This window comes from Sminthopsis crassicaudata, chromosome 3, assembly GCF_048593235.1.
Source record: "Sminthopsis crassicaudata isolate SCR6 chromosome 3, ASM4859323v1, whole genome shotgun sequence".
Classification (NCBI taxonomy): Eukaryota; Metazoa; Chordata; class Mammalia; order Dasyuromorphia; family Dasyuridae; genus Sminthopsis; species Sminthopsis crassicaudata.
In genome coordinates this window covers 581,600,413-581,620,485 of record NC_133619.1, presented here as the reverse complement: position 1 = coordinate 581,620,485, position 20,073 = coordinate 581,600,413, and the positions used below count along the sequence as shown (strand labels likewise).

General features: G+C 34.7%; 2 protein-coding genes across 2 annotated transcripts; both read left to right on the top strand.

Moving 5' to 3' along the window:
• Positions 1-2,051: 2,051 nt before the first annotated feature.
• LOC141563631 (olfactory receptor 51G2-like) lies at positions 2,052-11,389 on the top strand. Its single transcript, XM_074305004.1, is given in 3 exon segments — positions 2,052-2,313; positions 8,409-9,018; positions 9,021-11,389. Coding segments are annotated over 2 exon segments (1,107 nt in total). The 5' UTR covers positions 2,052-2,313; positions 8,409-8,807; the 3' UTR covers positions 9,917-11,389.
• Positions 11,390-19,110: 7,721 nt separating this feature from the next.
• LOC141559851 (olfactory receptor 51I2-like) lies at positions 19,111-20,073 on the top strand. The gene has a single exon (XM_074297507.1). It carries the CDS (start codon positions 19,111-19,113, stop codon positions 20,071-20,073), a length of 963 nt encoding a protein of 320 aa, XP_074153608.1.

Here is a 20,073-nt window from a genome sequence, read left to right as displayed (position 1 = left end):
CTTTTAATCTATAAAATAATTTCATTTTTGTATTTCCAAAACAACAATATGGGAAACAGAAAGGATAAACTGTCATACTGTTTTGCTTGCTTTTGTGAATTATTAAGGAATAGAAAGAAACTCAGGAAATTTTCCTTACCCACCTCCAAAAAAAACCCCACACTCTTCAGTTTCTTTTTTCTTCAATAGCATTTTATTTTCCAAAACCATGTAAAAATAGTTTTCAATATTCCTGTTTGTAAGATTTTGTGTTCTAAATTTTTCTTCTTACCTTTGTTACCTTCCCCTTCCCCAAGACTGCAAGTAATTTGACATGGGTTAAATATGTGCAATTTTTAAAAACACATTTTCATATTTGTCATGCTGAGCAAGAAATCAGACCAAAAGGGGAAAATTTAGAAAGAAAGCAACAAAGAAAAAGTGAAAATACTATGCTTTGTTCCATATTCACTCTCCATAGTTCTCTTTCTGGAAACAGATGGCATTTTTCATTCCCAAGTCTACTGAAATTGCCTTAAATCACCACATTATTCAAAATAGCCAAGTTCATCACAGATATCATCACATAATCTTGTTACTGTATACAGTGTTCTCTTGATTCTGCTCACTCACTGAGTATCAGTTAATGTAAGTCTTTCCAGGCTTTTCATTTGCTCATCATTTATTATAGAACAATAATATTCCATTGCATGACCATAACTTACTCAGCCAATACCCAATTGATAGGTATCTAATCAATCAATTTCCAGTTTCTTTCCACTACAAAAAGGGCTGCTACATGTGGGTCCTTTTCCCTCTTTTATGATCTTTTCCCCATAAATATTTGTTATATAGTGAGTTCTTGTCTCAGAAGCTGGAGTCTTTGGGTTTATCAAACACTAGATTGCTATAATCATTGGCTCTGTATTTTGTGTACCTAACCTAGTCCACTGATTCAGTACTCTATTTTTTAGCCAATACCAAATGTTTTTAATGACTGTCACTTTATTAATATAGTTTTAGCTCTGGTATAGCTAGGCCATATGCCTTTGCATTTTTCATTAATTCCCTTGATATGCTTGACCATCTATTCTTTCAGATGAATTTTGTTATTATTTTATTATTTAGTTTTATATCTTGCAACTTTGCTCATTGTTAATTGTTTATGATAATTTTTTAGTCGATTCTCTAGGATTCTCTAACTATACCATCATATTATCTACAAAAATGATAGTATTGTTTCTTCACTGCTTATTCTTAATTCCTTCACTTTCTTTTTTTTCTTATTAGTAAAGTTTACATTTCTAGAACAATATTGAATAATAGTGATACTGGATAACTTTGTTTCACTCCTGATCTTATTAGGGATGCTTCTAACATCCTAATTTCATATAATGCTTTCTGATGGTTTAAAAAGATGCTACTTATTTTAAGGAAAACTCCATTTATTCCTATATTCTCTAATGTTTTAATTAGGAATGGATGTTGTAGTTTTTGATTAGGAATGGATGATATATTTATCAAATGCCTTTTCTGCATCTATTGAGATAATTATATGATTTCTGTTAGTTTCGTTGTTAATATGGTTAATTATACTGATATTTTCCTGATACTGCAACAGTTCTGCATTCCTGGTATAAATGCCACTTGGTCCTGATATAAATGCCACTTGGTCATAGTATATTATTCTGCCAATAAGTTGTTGGAATCTCTTTGTTTTCACTTAAGATTTTTGCATAAATATGGTAAATAGTCTATAATTAACTATTAGCACCATATCTGTATCATAAAAGGAATTTTGTAGGACTCCACTTAATTTTCTAAATAGTTTATATAGTACAGGAATTGATCTTTATTTATTTATTTTTCTTTTATTTATTAATTTTATAATTATAAATTTTTTTTACAGTATATATGCATGAGTAATTTTTTATAACAATATCCCTTGTATTCATTTTTCCAGATTTTCCCCTCCTTCCCTCTACTCCCTCCCCTAGATGACAGGCAGTCCCATACATTTTACATATGTTACAGTATAACCTAGATACAATATATGTGTGTAAATCCAATTTTCTTGTTGCATGTTAAGTATTGGATTCCGAAGGTATAAGTAACCTGGGTAGATAGACAGTAGTGCTAATATTTTACATTCAATTCCCAGTGTTCCTTCTCTGGGTGTAGTTGTTTCTGTCCATCATTGATCAGCTGGAAGTGAGTTGGATCTTCTTTATGTTGAAGATATCCACTTCCATCAGAATACATCTTCATACAGTATTGTTGTTGAAGTGTACAGCGATCTTCTGGTTCTGTTCATTTCACTCAGCGTCAGTTCATGTAAGTCTCTCCAAACCTTTCTGAATTCATCTTGCTGGTCATTTCTTACAGAGCAATAATATTCCATAGCCTCATTTCTTACAGAGCAATAATATTCCATAGCCTTCATATACCATAATTTACCCAACCATTCTCCAATTGATGGACATCCATTCAGGAATTGATCTTTAAATATTTGGTAGAATTTACTTGTAAATCTATCTCATCCTGGAGATTTATTCTTAGGGAATTCATGGATTGCTTGTTCAATTTCTTTTTTTAAAATGGGATCATTTAAGTATTTTATTTCCTCTTCTGTTAATATGGACAATCTATATTTTTGTAAATATTCATCCATTTCACTTAGTTTTTCAGAATTATTGGCATAAATTTAAACAAGATCATTCCTAATTATTGCTTTAATTTCTTCTTCATGGGTGATAACTTCATCCTTTCCATTTTTTTTGGATACAGATAATTTGGTTTTCTTCTTTCCTCTTTCTAATAATTTAGCCAAAGAATTATTTATTTATTTTGTTGTGTTTTTTTTTTTCATTACAAATCAATTCTTAATTTTACTTATTATTTCAATAGTTTTTAAATTTTTAATTTGATTAATTTCTCCTTTGATTTTTAATATTCCTGATTTGATATTTAATTGGGGCTTTAAATTTTGTTCTTTTTCTAGTGTTTTTAGTTGCATGCCCAATTCATTGAGCTCACTTTCTCTATTTTATTCATGTAAACACCTAGAGATATAAAATTTCCTGTAAGAACTGCTTTGATTTCATCCCATTAAAAATCCTTACTTTCTTAAAGTGTTTAAAAATTAAATTTCTCTCACCAGACTTCATTATACACTCATTAAAAAAAAGATTCACGATTCTAAACTCATAACTACATCCACTCTATCTACATAAAAAGAAATCTATAAAATAGTGAGCTAAATTTGCAGACTTCTCCCTAGGAGACAGGAAAATGCTATTTCTGTTCTGGGAGGTTAAATGCTGGGACTTTTTTCCTTTGCAAACTCTACAAGTCAGAATTGCAATCTTTTGCTATTATCTCAAAGTTTCCAATGATTAAGAGGCTCCCTCCCAAATCTGCTTCCATTCTACTTTGAGATTATGCACCTCTTCTGAACTATTCAATAGTACCTAATAATGTCAACAAAAATGATCTAGAGCACTTTTGCATATGGCTATATATAGCTTTGATTTCTTCATCCAAAATCTGTCTATTCATATCCTTTGATCATTTATAAATTTAGAAGAGACTACATATGCTTTAGGGAGATGTTTTAATACATCAAACTTACCCTTCTAAATAATGTTGTCCTTTTGGGCAAAAGAGTTCTTTTTGGAGAATCATAGTGACAAAAAAAAATCATAGCTGGAAGAGGCTAAAAAGAAAATATCCTATTACACCCCAGAAATCCTTTATAACTTCCTTAACAAGTGGTCACACAACATGTAATTGATGACCACCAGTAATGGTATATATACTTTCTTACAAGATGGGGTAAGATCACAGGGATTTTAGTCTCAATGTTTGAAAAGACTTCCCAGAGGAAGGGACCTTTTGGAAACTGTTGTAATTGAGTCAGCCCAGAAGACATTGGCCGTAGTTGTACCAGGCTGATGGGGTCATGAGAGCCAGACAGGTATTTATTTCTGTGAGGGAAAATTTTCCCAGTGAAACAGCATCTCTGGGGACCAAGGACAATAAAAATCCAAGCCTAAATCTTAGCCATGTTTATGTTGGCTGGTTGATCTCAGAGCACCAGGTTAGGTCTCAGTTCTCACTGTGACTCAGAACAGCTGCTGAGAAGGCCAACTCCCAACACAGCAGGGAGGTAGCTAACCTAACATAGCTATAGAGAGGAGGAGATAAAAAAGAGAATTCTCATATATGGAGAGCTCAAAAACTTCTTAATTGCAAAAGAAAATATTCCCACAAGATACATGTTTATAGAAAGGTCATTCTAATAGGACATAATCTAATATAGTAAAAATAGAGAATCTTGATTTGGGAGAGATTTGAATTTAAATCTCATACTGGCTATTTAATGACTGAATGATGTTAGACAAAACTTTAATCTTTTTAACCTCTCTGAGGTTCATTGTCCTTATTTGAAATGCTGTCCCATTTTAAGCATTCTAACCACTTCCACTCCTACTCCATAATTAGGATCCTTCTTTTTATTTTAGACCTCTCTCTCTCTTGCTCACATGGGCACTTGCATTTCTAGGGATGACATGTAATGCCTGGTTGTCCCAGTATTTGTTATAGCTAAAGTTATAGCTATTAGTAACAAAAATGACTGAGACCTGTTGAAGACCTTAGCTTAAAAAGACCAAGGTGTCCTATTTCATCCAGGGCTATCTCCAATCATCTTGGTCTATATCTGGCACTAGACCCAGATGGCTCTGGAAAGGTAAGTGACCTTGCACAGCCCTCCCTCACTTAAATCCAATTCACTTGCTTGTCATAGCATCATTTCCCTCATATCACAGTCCTCTTCCAAAATGAAAGACAAATAGCAAAAATGAACAGAGAGAAAGAGAGAGGCTTCTTCAGGGAGGAACTATCCTTAAGGTCCAAAAGAAAAAGAAAAAATAATAATAATTTGAATTTGTATAGGGCATTAAGATTTGCAAAATACTTCACAAATATTTTATTTTTTATCATTACAACTTTATCCCTGGATGGTAGATAGGTACTATCCCTACTTTTCAAATGTGGAGTCTGAGGAAATTAGATGTTAAGCAATTTATTCAAGGTCACACAGCTAGTAACTATGTAAAGAAAAACTTGAATTCTGATCTTCTTGACTGTAGGACCAATGAATAAATTACTAGACCACTTATGTACCTTGTAGGACACTTTCTTTGCTACATCTGGCTACTATATCCACTAACCTCCTCCAAAACAGACTTACTGAAGCCAGAAACAATCTGACATCTCTAACAGTACAAAAATGCAGACACCAGGTTAAGGAGCAATCCTTTTGTATTCCAGTTCACATCCAGTTCACACCAAGTCAGCATTTTCATTTCTTTAGTTCTATATCCAGAGTTGCTCCAGATTTGCTTCCTCTGCTTCTCATGAACAAGGCTGTCAGAAGAATAAGTCAAATATCTTTACCCACTGACATCCTTCCTGAACTCCAAGATCCAGCTGAAAACTATACTCCAGATTATTTTCTCAACTTTCCTAAGTAAAGATGATCCCATTGGCTTAGTCTTCCAGAATTTCTTTTGACTTCTCTTATGTTCAAGATAGTTTTTTTCCTAATTTCTATTATAACTTCTTAGTAAAAGATGGAGTAGGAGTGGCTAGATTGTATTATGTGGCAAATGTCTTATAATTTGAGTATATTATAAGTTCCTTGAGGATAGGCACTGTTTTTTGCCTTTCTGTGTAGCCCTAGCACTTAGCACAGTACCTGGTACATCGTAGAAATTTAAGACACATTAAATGACTGAAATTCATAAATCAAAATAGCTATATGGTAAGTCAAAATAACTACTGCAAATTTATTTTCAGTTAAACATATTATCTTGAACATGAGAGATGAAAGTCTCATAATCCTCTGATCTAAACAGCTCGAATAAGGAATGTTACTTTCAGTTCTGGGCCCTACATTTTAGAAAGGACATTGCCAAATGGGTATCCATCCAAAACGATGGTGAAAGAAATGGCTAACTGCCTCTAGATTACAGAATGCAAAGACCACTTGAAGGGGCTTAAGATGTTTAACCTGAAGGAGGGAAGACTCAAGAAAAAAATCACATATCTGTCTTTTTTAAGTGACTAAAGAGGGTATCATATGCAAGAGGAATTAAACATTCATATCTTGGCCCTTGAAGGTAAAGCTAATATCAATGGAAATAGATTGAGGACAGTTAGATCTAATTCCAAACAGCTAACCACAAGTGGAATTGGCTGCTTCAAGAGACATTGGTTTCCAGGAGGAGCTAGATGGCACAATGGATAGAGCACCAGCCCTGAAGCAGGAGGACCTGAGTTCAAATGTGATGTCAGACATTTAACACTTCCTAGCTACATAATCCAGGGCAAGTCACTTAACCCCAATTGCCTCAGCAAAAAAATAAAAATAAATAAAAATAAAAGAGAGAGAGAGAGAGAGAGAGAGAGAGAGAGAGAGAGAGAGAGAGAGAGAGAGAGAGAGAGAGAGAGAGAGAGAGAGAGAATGGTTTCCTCCTCACTAGGGATTTTAAAATAAAGTTTAGATGCTATAATGATTTGAGTAACAAAAATACAGTCTGGTGTGCCTGGAAATTAGGTAACCTAAAATGTTTAGGGGATATCGCTGAGTAATTTCAGTCTAAATGAATGGGGAATAAGAATCTCTGAGATTATCTCCACAACAATATTTTCCTTAATTCCAAAGACCCGAATGAGTTAAGTAAATATAAATTAGTTTACTTAGTTGGACTTAGCTATAATGGGCTACTGTAGGGAGCAGCAGATTTTTATTTTTTTTAATTAAAGTTTTTTATTTTCAAAATATATACACAAATAATTTTCAACATTCACCCTTACAAAACCTTATGTTTCTATTTTTCCCTGACTCCCCCCACCCTGTCCCCTAGATAGCAAGTGATCCAATATATGTTATATGTGAGGTAGCAGATTTTTAAAAATAAATATTTAATAGTATTTTATTTTTCAAATACATACAAAGATAGCTTTCAACATTTATCTTAGTAAAATCTTGCTTTCTAAATTTTACTTGCTCACTCTCTCTCCTTCCCAAGATAGCAAGCAATCCAATACAGGTTAAATATGTGCAATTCTTCTAAACATATTTCCACATTCATTATGCTATGCAAGAAAAATCAGAACAAAAGTTAAAAAATACAGGAAAGAAAAAAAAAACCAAGCAAACAAAAACAATAAAAAGGTGAAAACACTATGCTTTTATTCAGTCTCCATAGTTTTCTCTCTGAATGTGTATGGCACTTTCCATCACAAGTCTATTGGAATTGCCTTGAATTACCTCATTGATGAAAAGAGCCTATTCCATAACAGCTGATCATCACATAATCTTCTTGTTTCTGTGTACAATGTTCTCTTGGTTCTACTCACTTCACTTAGTATCAGTTTATGCAAGTCTTTCCAGGCTTTTCTGAAATCAGGTGCTCATCATTTCTTATTAAACAATAATATTCCATTATATTCATATACAATAGCTTATTCAGCCATTCCCCAATTAAAACTAACCAATTTCTAGTTCCTACAAAAAAGGATTACTATAACCATTTTTGCACATTTGGTCCTTTTCCCGCTTTTATGGTTTCTTTGGGATATAGACCCAATGGAGATGGATCTCTAAACCCAATGCACAGCTTGATAGCTATTTGGGCATAGTTCCAAATTGTTTTCCAGAATGATTGAATCATTTCACAATTCCACTAACAATGCATTAGTGTCCCAGTTTTCCCATGTCTCTTCCATTTATCATGATCATTTTCTGTCATCTTAGCCAAACTGAGAGGAGTGAAGTGTTACCTCAGAGTTGTCTTAATTTGTATTTTTCTAATAAAGAGTGATTTGGAGCATTTTTTTTCACATGCCTAGAAATGGCTTTAACTTTTTTTTGTCTGAAAATTGTCTGTTCATATCCTTTGATCATTTATCAATTAGGGAATGACTTGTATTCTTATAAATTTGACTCAATTATTTATATATTTTAGAAGTCTTTATCATAATTACTGGCTGTAATTTTTTCCCTAGCTTTCTGCTTCTCTTCTAAGCTTGGCTGCATTGGTTTTGTTTGAGGCAGCTGATTTTTTTTTTGTCACCGGAATTCTTCAGTTGGAAGTATAATGAAGATTTGTCAATTATGCTATAAATAAAATCCTATTTAATTATGTATTGAACTAGACTATGAGTTTCTTAAGAGCAGGCAGTTATCTTTTGACTTCTTTGTATCCCTATCACTTAGCAGAGAGTCTAGTATATAGTAGGTGCTTAAAATGTTTATTGATAACTGACAGATGGTGTCAGATTTTTCTGAGATTCCCTAATCATATGATTCTATTAAATAAGCAACCAGGTTGAACTAATGCTGTCTTTCTTTTCCCCAGGTGTCATCCTCAAATAATGTAAGAAGAAAACATCTTGACTACCTTTGACATCTAGGAGTTTCCTCATTGGCCACATTTTCAAATTCTGATATCATTAGAGCAGTCCTCCAAGGTTTAGCCTTGATGTCATAGGCTATTTTCTGTATTTCAGCACTAGACTGATTTCACATTTGAATACTTCTCAACTGGTCACCAAATTTACAGTGACATGCAGAGTTCACCCTAAGGTCCTTCATCCGTGGGCACTAAAGAAAGAAAGGAGAGAGAGAGAGAGAGAGAGAGAGAGAGAGAGAGAGAGAGAGAGAGAGAGAGAGAGAGAGAGAGAGAGAGATATTAAACCTTTGGACTTTCTCACCTACTCTGCATGGAGTACCATCATTCTCAGCCACTAAATAGGTCATGTCATCCAACCACACAATATCCCGATTGCCAGCATTTCTTCTGCTTGGAATACCCTGGAGAGAAGACATCCACAAATGGCTTTCTATTCCCTTCTTCCTCCTCTACCTTGCAGCTGCTCTAGGCAATGGTGCTATCCTGGTGGCAGTAGCCCGGAATCCATCACTTCGTGAACCCATGCATTGTTTCCTCTCCATGCTTGCTGTCACTGACCTGCGTTATCAGGAACCACACTACCAACCACATTAGGATTATTGTGGTTTGGTATCAGTCAGGTGGCCTTTGATGTCTGCTTGACTCAAATGTTTTTCATTCATGTTGCCTCAGTGGCAGAGTCATCAGTATTGCTAGCCATGGCAGTAGACCGATGGACTGCCATTGCCTGTCCACTACGGTATTCTGCTCTCTTAACTCACAGAGTGGTTGCAAGGGTGGGACTAGCTGTGCTGATCCGGTCAGCTCTCACATTGCTGCCACTGCCATTCTTGTTGCTCAGGCTGACTTATAACGATCAGCGGAGACTTACTCATTCTTTCTGCTTCCACCCGGATATCATGAAGCTGGCACGTAATGAAACTGAAGTCAATGTGCACTATGGTCTCTTTGTTATCTTGTCTACGGCTGGTATTGACTCAATACTCATCATTCTCTCCTATATCCCTATAGCAAGGGTGATTCTGGGCCTTGGGTCATGGGGAGAGAGATTGCGGGCAGCAGGGACCTGTGTGAGCCATGTGGCTGCTGTTCTAGTATTCTTTGTGCCCATGATTGGACTTTCAGTCATGCACCGATTTGGGAGTCATGGTCCATTGCCTCTGGCCTTGGTGGGCTACATCTACCTTTTGGTGCCACCTGCTCTCAACCCTGTCATCTACAGTACTAAGTGCCAGTGCATGTGGAAAACCCTGCTTAGGCTCTGCTTTTACCAACCTGGAGTCCCCAGGTGGACATCATCTCCTCATTCCAGCCACACTGGACATAAATCTCTCCCAGTTACCTGCTCTCAGAGATTTTCTGTTCAAACAGTACAAATAGAGTCACCATCCATGGGGAGTTCCCAGTCTGATGAAACAAGCATTGGTCTAGTCTTTGGAGATGCTCCAGTATGACGGGGAATGTGTGGGATAGATCCAATATCAACAAATAAGAAACCAATTAAATTAATTCTAATACTAAAGAAAATGATCCAGAGTTGTCAAAGCAAATACTGAGGGATTTGGTAGGTGATAATGAAAAGTGGGATGAATGAAGTAGCTAGTTAGGTGTATACACTCAGGCTGAATTGGTTTTATTGGCAGTAAATGAGTTTTAAACAAAAATGACTGGTGTATCATAGAAAAAATACTACATTGGGAATCAGAAGTACTGACTTATTGGTATTCACTGCCATTTATAAGATTACATGTAATCATGTAACCACTTATATTTCCATTTTCTTTAATTGTTAGATAGAAATTAATTAAATTTACATCTTTTTAAAAGCTGCTCTGAAAAACAAATAATGTATGTTAAAGCACTGAAAACCATAGAACAAAAGAAAGATGTGAGGAATTGTGGATATAGAAACTTGGAAGGGAAGATGAACTATCTGCCTTATATCTTTGTACACCAGAATTGCTGACAGAAAATCCCTCCTAATTCTGCCATCCTCCAAGGGTTACACAGAGGTGTTAAGAAGCCCAATGTCCCTGTCCTATAAGTCCATCACTTTACTGGTTCAAAGCTCTTAAAAGTTCAAGTTTCAAAGCTCTATTACATACAGTGAACTAACAGAAATCTAAATTTTACCACCATTGATTGCCTGTACTTTCAACCTCTGTCCCTTCTAGAGGGTCCCCCTTTTACAAAGCAGAAGCATCATGTGATATTCCTGTGTTTATTATAACAGGAGAAGACTTTCATAAAATAATATTCAGGGCACAAGAAATTATTGGCTAAAAGTTATCTGCCCTGTGAGATTACAACCTGGAGGGGGCAGCTAGGTGGTGCAGTGGATAGAGCACCAGCCTTGAATTCAGGAGGACCTGAGTTCAAATCTGGTCTCAGACACTTAACACTTCCTAGCTGTGTGACCCTGGGCAAGTCAGTTAACCCCAGCCTCAGAAAAAGGAAAAATAAATAAATAAAAATAAAAATAAGAGATTACAACCTGGTATTACATCTTCAAATTCTAATCTACTACTAATTGACTGTAAATTCCTTGAGGGTTAAGTATGAATTTTTCAGGAAAATGATGATGGAGAACTGAAAAGAAAACAGTTGCCTTGTATGATGGACACACTGGTGAAAAAAACTGCCTTTCAGCTTTTGCTTCTGCCCTTACCCTTTGATGCTCAGTTTTGGAAAGAAAGGATAATAGAGAGGTTTGGACTTCTGCTTCCCTGCTCTGCTGGCCAACATGGCCATGGTTTCTCTTATGCTATTTTTCCATTTTATTGTTGTTATTTTTAAAACTTTCCTGATAATACATGTTTGCACTTACCTCTGTTCATGTATTCAAAAAGAGAAAAATTGGAGCCTGTCTAAATTCTTTTCTGGTGTGGTTCATGATATTGGTAAAATGGTATTGGAGTAAAGTTAAACAGATATGAAATGGAGTTTTGTTTTGTTTTGTTTTGTTTTGTTTTGTTTTGTTTTTTGGTAGCACAACTGGAAGAACAGAGAAAGGGGGAGAGAATGTACTCATTTGGATTTCCTTAATAGAATAATATGTTGTATTTATTCCCCTCAAACCAGAGAATTCAATCTGAGGTCCATGAATTCCTAGGAATAATTCATGGATGGATTTCATAAAAAGTATGAATTTCTTTTTTTCCTCCCAATCGTTTGAGAACTGAATTTTAAAATAAGAGGTTTCCATAGTAATCTTATGTATTTTTATTTCAGACATTTAAATATATTATCCTTTGAAAGGATTCATAGGCTTCACTAGACTCTCAAAAGTGATCCATGACCCAAAAAATGTTAAGAATCCCAGCCTGGGACTAACTCAAGCTAATAAATATAGAGTAAACCTTATAGAGAGGGATAAAAAATAGTCTTGAAATGCTGCTCCTCAAAAACTATTTTTAGCTTGAAGAATTTCTATCACCTAAGCCTAGTTTCCCATAAGACCTCTATAGTCAAGTAATATCTATATTTTTATTATTAATTTGGTCCCTTATTCATGCTACTTGTGAGAGTTCAGGGAAGTATTATGTCTAGAGTTTTCTACTCTTTTTACATTTAGGAAGCCCTTACTTTATTTAAGTCACTTGAGTACTCTAATCCTTCTCAATATTGTAACAACTGATTATTCCCCTGTTCATTAGGGATCCATATTATAAAAAATAGGCTCACTCTATTATCTATTATAATATTCCTATGCTGGCTTGAATCCAGGGAAGAAGAAAATCTTCACTATTAATCACTAATGAAAGTCTCCCTTTTCATGAAGAATTAACTGGAACAAAAGTTAATTCTGTTAATACAAACAAAAGTTATTACAAACAATATCTTTCATATATCTATCCTCAAAATTTCTATAGAAATTCCATTCAATCCAAGGTATCTCTCAAACTAAAGGGCATAAAGATAATGGCTGTGTGCTTGTATCTGACTGAAAATCCTGAGGATAGTTGATAAATATCTTCCATTTCTTGACTCCTTCATATCCTGACAGAGATCAGGAATAGGTTATTGGAGAAGGGGAATGGGAGGCACAAAAACAATTTGCTGGTTGAATTCATTAATTGGACACTTCAGAAGTAAATTATTTTTTCCTAGAATCCACAAGACTAAGAACCATGTAGACATGAGAAATACACACATACACACACATCCCTCCCTTCTAAGAAACTCAAATCTTTCTCTTATGCCAAAAAGAAAAAAAAATCCTCCACTATTTATTTGAAGCTCTTTAAACTTAGCCTTTTTGTCTCTTTCCACTTTTCTTATATGTTGAATCTCTTTGAGTATTTTAATTACCCTTAGGACATTGGAAACTCCCTTTCCCACTTCTGTATCTTTGCACTGACTATCCCTTCATTCCTGAACTGCATTCCCTTCTTCTCTCTTTTTCTTGGAATCCCTTTTTTTTTCTTTTAGAATTAGCTCAGTGGTTACATTCATGAATACTTTCTTAGTCTACTAAACTACTAGAGAAATCCCTCCTAAATCTAAAACTTGTATTATTTGGGAGTGTATTCTGCACATTTTCATATGTATGCATTTTGGCTCTTCCTGTAAAGTATAAATTCTGAAAGCAACAATTGTTTCAGGGTTCAGCACAATGCTTAGCAAAACAATAAATGATTATTACTGCTTGTTGATTGATTGATTAATTGATCGATCCAACCACGGAAAACTCTTCAGACTTTTTGAAATCTTCTTAGCATCGGGATAACTCAGAACTACCTGAGAGTAGTGTTAATTGTAGGAAGATTCATTACATAGCAGTATGCCTAACAAAATGAAAAAAAATTATAAAGTTTCTGTCTATATGTTCCTTTTTCTATTCTTCTTTAATCAATTTTTTCTCTTGCTTTGTCTTTCCCTTTAAAAACACTGAATTAAGAGTAGGAAAATCTGGTTCAGATGGTCTAAACAGAGATTCTTAACTTGGTTGTGCATGAATTGTTTTAAAAGTTTGTTAATCTACTACTCTTTTCCCTTTTTGCTCTTCCCCTTTTCTTTTCCCTTTACTCATTTCCCCTCCTCACATTTCTCTTTCATTTTCCTTGTTTCATCCCACTAGAACCATCACCTACAAATACTCCCTTCAGGGCTCTCATCATTCTTATTCCATGACTCTGCCTGATATAAAGTGTGCTATTTAGAAGGGAATATTTCCTCTGAGACTACTTTCAAAGACTCCCAGTAAAAGAATCCTCTAATCTCAAGGGCCCTGGAAGCTCTAATTCTACTTTTTATGCAAAGGTATAAGGGATGGGCAGAGTTACCTCTAGGCTCAAAGGAAAACTGGGTGAAACTAGGCTGATCAGAAGCATCACTCTATTATGTAAAAGCTAAGGTTAGTGATTGCACAAATTTCCCTAATCTTTTTTTTTTTTCCAGATTGGTAGGGTTGGATCTCTGATATGCAAAGAAAAAAATCCTATCTTCCATTTTCATTAAATCTGTTTAGCATTTTCCATCCCTACTTAGAGCTACTTTTAAATAAAATTGATATTTTATCTGATGTTTCCCTCAACCCCTTGCCTCTGCTCTTTCAAAAGGTTCATAGGAAAGATAACAATTAGAACATGGGAATAGGTTAAACTAGGGAGTCTAGGTAATCCACAGGTAAGTATAATTTTGAATGGACTAAAAAAATCACTGCCTTCTTAAAATCTAGAGATTTTCTATCAAGATAGATATCTTAGCATATAATACCATGTTTCTAGGAAGAGATGCTTCATTCAAAGAAGTTAAGATGAGTGGTTGAGTGATATGCAGATAAAACAGGAAATAAAAATAGCTCATAAGAACCTTATCTTCCACAGATTTTGGTTTTATATAAAATTTTATATAAAAATTAAGAACATATCTTAAGATCATAATGCTATAAACAAAGATTCTTAATATTGAGGGTCATAAATCCAAGTTGCAATCTGGTGAAACCTACGGACTTTTCCTAGAATAATATTTTCAAATGCAAACCATAAAATGTTTATGACAACAAAGTAAACCAATTATGTTGTAATGTTATCAACATGTTATCATGTTGTTTAAAAAACGTTCATATTCACCACGTTAAAAACTCCTGTGTAGACCAAAAGAACCAGATTTCCCAACTCTAAATTTAGTGTGCTTTCCCCTGTACCACACTGGCTTTTTAAAATCTGGAATTCCAAAATTGAATGATAAGGATTATTACTCACATTTCCATAATCACTATTTCTTCAGGCAGAAATCAATTCAGTAAAAATTAATGTATGTATATATTTCTTGGTGAAGGAGTGTAAGAGCTGGGTCAAATTCTTTTCTTCTAGGTGTCTAGTCTCTCAGAAAGAAAAACATACAATTATATATTTGAATTGAGATAATTCCTTAGAGATCATCTAGTCTGTTGTTGTTTTTGTATTTTTATTTATTTATTTATTTTTACAAATAAGGAAATAGAAGAACAGAGAGGTATAGAACATAATCCACTCAGTCATTTAATGAATCAGTGGTGAAGAGTGGCTTTTACATGTAGTCATATGGATACTTCTTATAGTTTATTTCCTCAGTCTATATATTTATTTATTTGAATTTTGGCTTTTCATGTTCTATAACTATCATGTGCAACCAACCTAGTAAGAATCTCCCTGCTTAATTAACACTCTTTTCCTCTCAAGGCTCCTCCAAATTTAATTATACTCACTACAGAAGATACCCAGATAAATTTCCCATATCAAAGGTTCAAATCTACATCATCAACTCTCTGCTGTACATCCAAATCATTTGTGATATACCAAAGGCTTCTAAATTTAAACATGTTCAAAACATAAGTAATCATCTTTTCCTCAAAATCCTCACCAATACCCTAACACTCTAATCCCTACCATTATTTTAGACACCCAGATTCCAAATTAGACCCCTTCTCAACTCTTCTTCCTATCTCTACCCACCTCACCATATTCAATAATATGTTGAATCCTGTTAATTCTACCTCTCTAATATCTCTTGCATTTGCCTCTATGCTCATACAGCACTTTACTTTCAGCTCCCAAGTACTGAACTACTGGACAAGAAACTAGTCTCCTAATTAATATTCCTACATTATGTCTCTTCCCATTAAATTAAATACAATTGCAAAAATTGATTAATTAAAATTTAACTGAGTATATCACTCTCCTACTCAGGAAGCTTCAATATTTTCCTTTTACATCTAGAATAAAATACAAATTCCTTGTTATATTTTCATCCTTTCAGAATCTATCTACAATTTAATTTTCTAGACTCAACTGATTACATAATAGTTCCCTTTATCTTTTCTGTGCTCCAGTTAAGCTGACATATCGGTTACTCCCCAGATAGAAAATTTTATCTCCTTCCTCATTATTATTGCAAAGACAGTTTTCTATGGCTAGAATGCTTTTATCCTCACATGTGCCTCAATGAGCCTGTAATTCCCTTCAAAGTTCTGCATAAGTGGTATCTCTTCCAGTAGATCTTTTCTAATACTCCCAGCTCACATTTTTCCCAATCTCACATTACTTGATATGTATTTTATTTATGTTTTACCCTCTTACTAGAATGTAAACTTTTCATCTTTACAACAACATTTAGCATGGAATCTAGCATATAATAAAGATTAAACAAATGATGGTTAATAGAGGGAAAATCAAAGTTTCTTCACATCTTTACTTCTTTTCTGGCTCTATCTCTTCTTACTTCTATGTACCTGAAACCTCTCACTTCTCCAAGCCCTCTTCTCTTTGGTCTCCTTGTCTTGATTCCTTCTAGATGGGATGACCTCTCTGTTCTAGAAAACTGAGAGACATCCAGAGACAAGAGTCTTGTGTGGTCCGATGGGGACAAAACAGAGAAAGCAGATGAATTATTGCAACTTCTACCATAGAACCCCAGACTCTCCTGTATGTAAGGCAAAAGAGTTAGAACAAAAAGCTGCAATTTCTCTTCCCACTTCCTTCACTCTCTGCCCACATCTATCTGTTACACTCACAATTTCCTATTTTTAAGAGAGATTTGGAGTTTCTTTGTGATATGCAAACAGAAGGAAAAAAAAAACTTGGAAGGAAAGTGCAACAATAACATCAATGAAGAAGATGGCAATGATACCTTAGTTGAGTTCATCTTTGCAAAGCATTTTCATATTTTTTTTCTCTTATTGGATCCCAGAATAATTGACATATGTCTATATCTATCTATCTACAAATAAATATTTCATCCTTCCTGGATGCATTTTTATATTTAATTGATCAACCAAACAATACAAATAAGTACTCCCATTTTACAGATGAGCTTAAGAGAGGATAAAAGTCACCCCATATATGACCTGCCAAAAATAATATTCAAATGGAGGTAGAAGTGGAAGAAAGTTTATCTTCAGATGTAGCATTTGACATATTGCAAAATATACTCTGGGCAAGTCAGAAATTCTTCTATTCATGAGGTCAAATCTGTTCTCAGACTAGCTATGTAACCCTGGATAAATCACTTAATGTCACCTCAGTTCTTGAACTGTAAAAATGAGCTGGAAAAGGAAATGACAAACCATTTTAATATCTCTGTCAAGAAAACCCCAAAGGAGGTTACAAAAGAGTTGAAAACAACTGAATAAGAACAAAGTATTCTATAGACTTATGTGTTACAATTTAACAAACTTTGGAGTTAGATTCTTAAGAAAATAAGATTTTCTGGATTTCGATTATCTGTTCTTCTTTTTCCTCAATAAAAAGGATTCTACTTCAGACTTCATTTTGCTGCATTTAGATGATTTCTTTCTTCATTGATAACCCCCTCGTCTCAAGGGAGGAAAGAATAGGATGAGGAGTAAGGGAAATGTCCTTTCTACTCTCCAATTACTATCTAATTCAACTAATATTATAGGCACTCTATATGAAAGTTTAAGTTGGGAAAGTTGATGAAACTATGAGATAAAGTTCAGTTCATACTCTCAGTCAGAACTGAGATTTGACTGAATTTAAAGCCTTTTCTAACTTCAGTCTTTGTGACTGAGGTAGATAAAGACATGGGTTGAAACAAATAAACAGGATTTTCCTTACTCAAAGACAGCATATCCTTTTCTTGGGGAAAATATTTGAGTTTTAGAATAGGAGACATATTTGTGATGATGAAGTTTTTCTCCCTTGTCTTTTCAATGGCAAGGAAGGGAATGAGGGGAGGGGAGGATTCAGAACTGAAAATAGAGTAAAATTATATAAAATGAAGAAAAAAGAAAGACAAATGGTAAATAAATATAAAGAAGCATAAGTACTGTAATTCACAATTTGTAGGTCAATGTCATGAGATATAGGATGATTGGATATGGTTGATATTAATAAGAGAAAAAAAAACTTCCTTGAGTACTTTAGTTGTGCTTTAGTTTTTGTTTGTTTTATTTTTATTTTTAAGGAGAAGGGACAAGGATTGATGGAAAGGAAGGAAGAGATAAGTGTATCCTGGTGAAATTATGACCAATGTACAATGTTAGAAATTTAAAATAAGACCAGAGAATTTCTGGTATAATCTCAATGAGTGTTTCACTGTTATTTAGTTGATTGGTCTTGATTTGGAAAGGTTTTGTGTATTTTGTTTTATTTTTAATTTTGTATGGTAACTTTTTAGCAAAGATCATTGAATAAGGCAAGTGATTGATATTTTTTTGAAATGTTGGGGAAATGTGGAGGAAAGAAATTTGAGCTACTTTGCTAGATAGACTCTGGCTGATATATCAAAACTCACATGGTTATTTGTCAAGGCTCTCTGCAAATCCAAAGAAAAGGTAAAAAATTCAGTGTTATTTGCTCAGATTTTAATCTCATTAGTCTAAGTTAAAATCTCAAAATATAGAATTTCAGAAATATTTTCTTAGTAAGATTCAAACGAGGGCCTGAAGTTTGTCAGCAGCTCACTCTGTAGCACTGGAGTCCCATCTTACAACCACAAGTTCTGGCAAAGATCTTGCTTTTGATAATAATTCTGAACTACTTTTGATTAACATATATTTATTCTTCCCAGACATAGTTCTCACAGGCTAAATATATGCTTCAGTTTTGTTCAGATTCCCTTGGTGATTGGTCAACCATCTTTTACTCAAGAGCAGAAGTGCTGAACTTAGAGTCTACAGATTCCTTAAAGGGATCTGTTAATACATTACAAGGGATGTCTTACCTTGGAAAGGAAAAACTGCATTGTTATTTTCTGAACTATAATTGAACTGAAATTTAACATTTTCTTCAATTATTTAAAAACATTATTCTGAAAAGAGATTCATAGGCTTCACAGACTAATGACTAATACTAAAAGAAAAGGTTAAGAATTAATGATCTTAAATTTATTCAAATTAATTTATGAATATTTTAAACAATTTATATTCTAGGAAATCTACGAAGGAAAAGAATTCTACATAATAGCTGAAAATTATATTATAGGATATCCACTGATGACTAATAGACAACTTCCATTCTACCTAAATGGGGAATCAGGTTTTAATATCTGATACCTGAGAAAAATGTCTGCATTCACTTCTGTATTCTTGATCAAAACATTTGTAGACCTTGATGCTATCTTCCATCTGCATCTATATGTAAAGTCTGAAATAGTGTCATCTTTTGAGAGATTCGGTCTGAGAGACTCCTTCCATCTTTAAATGATGTCGCTTCTGCAATCCCATGACAACAGATCTTTCTTCCAACCATCTGCTTTCCTGCTGATTGGCATTCCAGGTCTGGAAGCTGTTCATGGATGGCTCTCTATCCCCTTTTGTTCTATGTATACTCTGGCTCTCACAGGCAACTGCCTGATCCTGCTAGCCGTGAGGAGGACTCCCAGTCTGCACCAGCCCATGTATTACTTCCTTTCTATGTTGTCTCTCACTGACTTGGGACTCACTTTGTGCACACTTCCCACCACCTTGGCTGTGCTCTGGTTTGATTATCGCCGCATAGCCTTTGATGCCTGCTTGATCCAGATGTTCTTTCTCCATTCCTTCTCTGTTGTGGAATCTTCAGTGCTTCTGGCCATGTCCTTTGATCGCTTTGTGGCCATCTCAAACCCATTGCGTTATGCCTCTATCCTTACCAACAGGGTCATTGTCAGGATTGGAATGGCTATTGTGACCCGTGCCACTGTTTCTCTCTTCCCTGTACCTTTCCTACTGAAGAAACTGAATTTCTGCCCTGAAAAAATCCAACTTTCTCACTCATTCTGCTTTCATGCTGATATGATGAAGAAAGCCTGTGCTGACATCACTGTCAACATACTTTATGGGCTTTATGTAGTTCTGTCTACAGGATTTTTGGATTCTTTGCTAATTGCTCTATCCTATGGCCTGATATTACACACAGTGATGGGATTAGCATCTCCTAAAGAAAGGGTCCGGGCTCTTAATACTTGTGTCTCCCATATTCTAGCTGTTCTAGTCTTCTATATTCCAGTTATTGGAGTGTCCATTATCCATCGCTTTGGTAAGCATGCGCCCCCAATCGTACATGCCCTTGTGGCCTATGTCTACTTAGTAGTGCCCCCTGTGCTCAACCCCATCATCTACAGTGTCAAGTCCAAGCACATTCGGGAGGCAATGCTTAGGTTGCTAAGGAGAAAAGGTCAAAGTTAA

Coding starts and splice junctions, on each gene's coding strand:
- LOC141559851 (XM_074297507.1), top strand. CDS start 19,111: ATGTCGCTTCTGCAATCCCATGACAACAGATCTTTCTTCCAACCATCT.